The sequence below is a fragment of the Cryptotermes secundus genome, unplaced genomic scaffold (genome assembly GCF_002891405.2).
Source record: "Cryptotermes secundus unplaced genomic scaffold, Csec_1.0 scaffold465, whole genome shotgun sequence".
Lineage (NCBI taxonomy): Eukaryota > Metazoa > Arthropoda > Insecta > Blattodea > Kalotermitidae > Cryptotermes > Cryptotermes secundus.
Genome location: NW_019738964.1, coordinates 1,756,524 through 1,762,545, shown reverse-complemented (window position 1 = coordinate 1,762,545; position 6,022 = coordinate 1,756,524). Strand labels below are relative to the sequence as shown.

Genomic DNA, 6,022 nt, shown 5'->3' with positions numbered 1-6,022 from the left:
TATTATTATTATTATTATTATTTAATTCATATTACTCCCTCCGGAGCATAAGGAATCTGTGAAACGCTGTTTCACTTCAGTTTCTTCATCCTATAGAGAGTCAATGGGACTCCCTAGACGGGGGATTAGTCCGTCATAAAACTGCTACCTACACAGACATAGAATAAATGCAGTCAGACATCCATGCTTCGAGTGGGTTTCGAATCCACCATCACAGTGTTTGAGTGGGCGAAGATATTTCATGCCTTAGACGGCGCGGCCACAGTGACTGGTTAATTGTGATTGTGATTAATACTCTGATTTGAAAGGGGGATTATGATAGTCAGAAGGGTGATAAGCTGCTGTAATGAAGGCTCACAAAAAATCCTTGGGTGGAATTAGAATGTGCGATTCCAGATTTTGGTTTGAGTACTTTGCACTTCCAACCTTAAGTGTTCTGGTCTCAAGACAAGATAATTCTTCACAGCCATACGTAACAGAGGCCGCCTGTGTGGTCTAGTTGTCAGAGTTCGTGGCTACAGATATAGAGGTCCCGGGTTCAATTCACGGCGCTACCAGATTTTTTCTGAGAAGTAGTGAGTCTGGAACGGGGGTCTACTCAGCCTCGTGAGGATAATTGAGGAGCTATTTCAAGGAAACAGCGGCTCCGGTCTAGAAAACCGAGTATAATGGCCGTGGGGATCCTTTGCGCTGACAACGCGACACGCTCTATCCGCTTAAGTTGGCACTAACGTCGCCGACAAGCGGCGGTCGCTCGGTCGGTATAGTTCGCTTGCGGACTAAAATCACGGAGTTTTTTTTCATACGTAACATCAGGCAAAAAATTGTTCTGCATATCTCAACTTTTAGTGTTTAGTAAAGTAGACAAAAAGAAATTTGACGGCAAATACAGGGCTACATTTACGATAACCAATCTTATGTTGAGTGTCACTGGCCACAATCTTACCTTCATATTGGAGTTTCCCTTCTTCCCTTGCAATCTAGAGAAATACTGTGGGATGCAGAGCGGAGCCCTGACCTTATATAGACACTAGCATACACATGTGAGACAGAATTGGAACCACGCGGATCTGAACCACGCCCTTTATCAAAAACACCACTTTGATCTGTCGACTGTAGCCTTACGCAGTGACCTTGCTACCAATGTTTCGACTTCCCGGATAAAGCCTTACGTTTCCATATAGTTTGTCTTACGTTGGCTGCAGTGTTTCTGAAAATTAGTGGCCTATCATTCAATAACTCATGGACAGTTTCAATACAATATACATTTAAGGCATTCTTGAAAAATAATTAAAATAAGTTTACAACATATGAATCCTAGTCTTGTGCCCATATCCGAGATTACTGGTTTTAACCGCAGAGAAAGTCTCGTCGCCAAAATGCAGGGCAAAATCATGACATAAAGATAGGAAACAGATGTTTTGAAAATGTGGCACAGTTCAGATATTTGGGAACAACGATAACAGATCGAANGTATAATTAGAATCATCAAGTCAAGGAGGATGGGGTGGGCAGGTCATGTAGCACGAATGGGGGAGACGGATGCGTATAGGATATTGGTGGGAAAGCCAGAAGGAAAGAGACCACAGGCAAGACCAAGGCGTAGGTGGGTGGACAATATTAAAATGGATCTTAGAGAGATAGGATGGGATGGTACGGATTGGATGGATCTGGCTCAGGATAGGGACCAGTGGAGGGCTCTTGTGAACACGGTGATGAACCTCCGGGTTCCATAAAATGCTGGGAAATTCTTGAGTACCTGCAGAATTAGCGGCTCCTCCAGAAAGGCTCAGCTCCATGAGTAAGTAAGTAAGAAAGTCCAGATCACGGTTTCATATGATGTGACTCCGTGCAATATGGTAAATGTGCACCACCGTTTCGGAGGAAATTCTCAGACATCTGCTCTGAAGATGGAGATAACAGGTTCCTCTTAAACGTTGATGGCTTTCTGCCAAAACACACAGCTTCGTGTCCCAGAAGACGGTAATCCATTCATATGTATTCGTGCTGACCGAAGTTACTTCTCACAAAAATTAAGAGCGGAGTGAAGCAAGAGAATGTTTGCTGCCATTAAAATTCAGAAACTTTAATGTTCCCTTTTTCGAAATATAAACGTATAGATTAAAATACAAAAAGTGTCTATATCTATGTATTACTTTGCAGGGGTGTGAAACTTGGTCCGTCAGTCTACGAGAAGAACACAGATTTAGGATACAGAATTTGAAGTTCCCATGACGATCACTATGAATATTACCATAATCTGGGATGTGAGGACATGCATCCAGGCAGCTGTTCGCCTTCTTTCATCCGAGAAGTCGATAAAGATCTAGCAGAGTACACGGCTACACGGCTCCAGAAGACAGTTATCATCAAATTGAAGATATTTAAAAATATTTTGAACCTAACACAGGAGAAATAACAGGAGGATGGAGACGATTTCAGAAGGAGGGTCATCGTAATTTTTTATCTTTGATGAATGGCCAAATCAAGGACCGTGAAATAGACGGGACATGTAGAACAGATGTTAGTCACGAAACCTAAATGCAAGAGATAATTACAATATCAAGGGAATATAAAAGATGAATATTAAAATTGGTCTGGAAGAAACAGAATATGAGGGTGTGAACTAGATTTAGTTCGATGAAAGTAGAGATCAGGGGCGGGTTTCATGAAAGCAAGAGAATTTCTGGAATATTTCAGCCACTATTAGCTTTTCAATAAGGACACTGCCACGTATTGGTTCTTCACGCAAATAAATCAGCGTTATAAGGATTATGAACACTGTGGGTTCGAATACATGAACATGGAAGACAATTCACTAAGAGGATGATATTTTTCTAACTCTGAATTTATTAAAAATAATAAACCACTTCAATTTTTGTAAGAGTTTAAGTTTTCACGGCCGTGACTATGAAGAATGCCGTCTTCAGGGGTGTGACATTCACGCTCATTCATCGCTCGCGGATATATCATACCCTAAAAATGGAGGCGATACGTTCCTCCGAAACGTCGGTTAACAAAATATCTACACCACATCCCAGAAGACGGTATTCTTCACTTCAACTTTTGTTGAGTTACTTCGAATACCATAAGACTTGTCGAAAAAGAGTGTCCTGTGCATAAAATGCATGTTTCGTTTTTGTCTATGGTTTTGTTCGAAACGTTTTTTCTGCCCGATACACACCTTACAGTTAAGATATGCCCAGAAGCTCCAAGAGATTTTATTGTTAAATTTCCGTTATTTTTCCTTAATTTTAAGCTTAACTGAAATACATCATAAATTGTACCCCTCTCAATACAAGGTTTATTGAAAATCCATTCGCCGTTTCTCGAGTTGGTTCATTCTGGCAGATTATACCTCGCCGTAGCTACTGATAATGTCAGTATTTTTCAGTTAACTGTAAAAGTTCTCTTTAGGCCACTCAACTTCTATTGACCTCCATATAACTTGTGTTGGAAAGGACAAGATGAGATCTTTTATTTGGTGGCAGCCCTGAAGTCAACTTGCCTTACCACTTTTGTCATAAAAATGGTTTTAAAGTCAAATATCACTATTGAAATCAAGAGGCATATCTCAGGAGAAAAAAAATACATCGTCTGAACTTATCTTGTAAGTCTTACCATGAAAAGGGGATCTCTCATCATGCCGTTAAACGCACCTCTGGTAACCTGGGGAGCTCGCAACTGGCGATACCTCGGAACAATCACGTTATTTCCAGGGGGCTGACATAATAAGAGGATCTGGTCAGCCGCTCCCCGCTTTCTGAGGGACTCTTATGACTGAAGTTGGATCGATGCTGGCTGCAGAGAAGTTCATTACTTCCACCAATCAGGCTTAAGATTGTTGTCCCGACTTCTTTTACATATTTTAAAATATAATCCTACATCACTCTATCTGGAGATCTCGACCGAGCACCAGGTAAATTTTAATCCACAAACCGACAAGTAGTCGAAACACAAGAAAGCTCTATAATGCGTTGGGAGGGTCAATGTTATTTCTGGAGCCGGAACAGGCAGAATAACCTAAGACATCTGGTTAATGATGGTGAAGAAAATGATGCATGTTATTTATTTCATTACAATCGACTAATTTCGTGCACGCGGTAGCGTAGTTGGTTGAGGCACTATGTTACAAGCCGGAAGGTCGCGGTGATCATGTCCCGATGAGGTCATTGGATTTTTCAATTCACCTAATCCTTCCGTCCGCACAATGGCCCTGGGGTCGACTGAGCCTCTAACAAAAGGTGCAAAATGGCGGCTGGCGCGTAAGGCTGACCTCACCGCAATCTGTGAGCCGTTTGCCTAGAAAATATGGGAGCCTCGACCTCTCAGAAGGATATGTACCGCCACGGCTTCTTACAGATATAGCTTTACTTTTACTTATAATCGATTAATTGGATTCATGAAGAAATTAAGAATAATTTCGGTGAATTATTCAGGGCATAATCTTCTATCATCCTTCCTCTTATCTAGAAATATAAAGATGAAATTATAGAACACACAAATATATAATTTTACCTGCTATTTATATGAGTGTGAAACTTGGTCTTTCACAGAAGTGAATAACATACAAATATATTGAGGGCGTTTTAGAAAGGGATGGAGATGCGATATTTGGATCTAAGGGGGAGGAAGCAAAGAAGAACTTAACAAGGAGCTTCATGATTTATACTATGCACCAGACATTATCCATTTATTCATCAGAGGCTCTACAGCCCTTTGTTGGGCCCAGACCTCTTCTTCAGTTTAGTAATTCTTTTTACACAGGACCCCTTGTATGAGTGATCAGCCCGTAGCAAAGCCGCTACCTACACACAGGACAACACAAACAGAATAAACGCACACAGACATCCATTTTTGAGTGGGATTCGGACCCACGATTCCAGCGTTCGAACTAGTGAATACAGTTCATGCCTTAGACCGCACGGCCACTGTGGTCGACCCAGATATTATTAGAATAATCAAATCAAGGAGAATGAGATAAACAAGAAATGTAGCACGCATGGGAGAAATGAGATATACGCATACAGTATTTTGGTTGGAAAACCTGAATGAAGAAGAGCTCTTCGGAAGCTAGGGCCGAGATGGCAGGATATCATTAATACTGTCAAGTGTCCTGGTAAAGCGATAAGTACTTAATGGGTTCCAGATTCGATGAATCGATTTGTTGTATATTCACGAGGCGGAACTACGAATTAGTAAAATTAGTTGTAACAAAATCTTACTGTAACCGCAACACTTCGTAACTACGAGCAATGATGACACGACATAAATTAAATAATTCACTTCTGATTTCCAACTTCTTCTCCTGGCGTTTCCTTTGTTCTCTCCTCTTCTGTGTTCTGTCTTCTGTTAGTCAGTCCCCTTACTGACGTAGGTTCTGGCCTAACCGTACGTAGTTTTCGCGTTCCTAGCCGTGACAGTGTTTTGACCCATTCGTTGCAGTGTAAATAGCCTTTAACTATGCGCTGTAACGAAAACGTTTCTGTATGCGTTATCTAGGAATCGATGTCTCTCTATGCAATGTATTGCTTCTTCAGACGTATTCATTGCTGTGGAAACATGATTACCGAGCCGTTGTCTAGCAATGGGCCATTGACTCTGTCACCACTATTGCATCTTTCAGGCGTCATGTCACAATACTTATGCTAAATAATTTAAGCAGGATATGAACGTGTGGACTAGATTCGTGTGACACTTGACAGAGGTCATTGGCTTCATATTAGGGAGAAACTTCGTTATTAGGTGAGCGACTGTTAGCTTCTCAAGAAGGGTTCTGTTCTATGGAGTTGGCTAGTCATTAGTTATCTTGCATTCCGAAGGATGGTAATCGGATACTCTGCAGACCGAGGGGACAGTCTGTGGTTTTGGATTGTTGGAAAATTTAAGAACTGAAAGTCGGGTTTTCATGAGTCAACAATTAGGATAATTATATATATATAGTCGCGTGTTGCCTTGCCTATGTATTAGCCGGTCACGGTAGCCGAGCGGTCTAAGGCATGCACTGTCTTCGCCCGCTCGG

The 6,022-nt window shown here is 41.4% G+C and overlaps 1 protein-coding gene across 1 annotated transcript in view; it reads right to left on the bottom strand.

The window, feature by feature from the left end:
• Positions 1 to 965, bottom strand: part of LOC117282862 — a 3,168-nt gene extending 2,203 nt beyond the window's left edge. The window contains exon 1 of the mRNA XM_033754265.1: positions 947 to 965. Within this exon, the coding sequence (XP_033610156.1) occupies positions 947 to 952 (6 nt within the window). The 5' untranslated portion in view covers positions 953 to 965. The remainder of the gene's footprint in view (positions 1 to 946) is intronic.
• Positions 966 to 6,022: the final 5,057 nt, after the last annotated feature.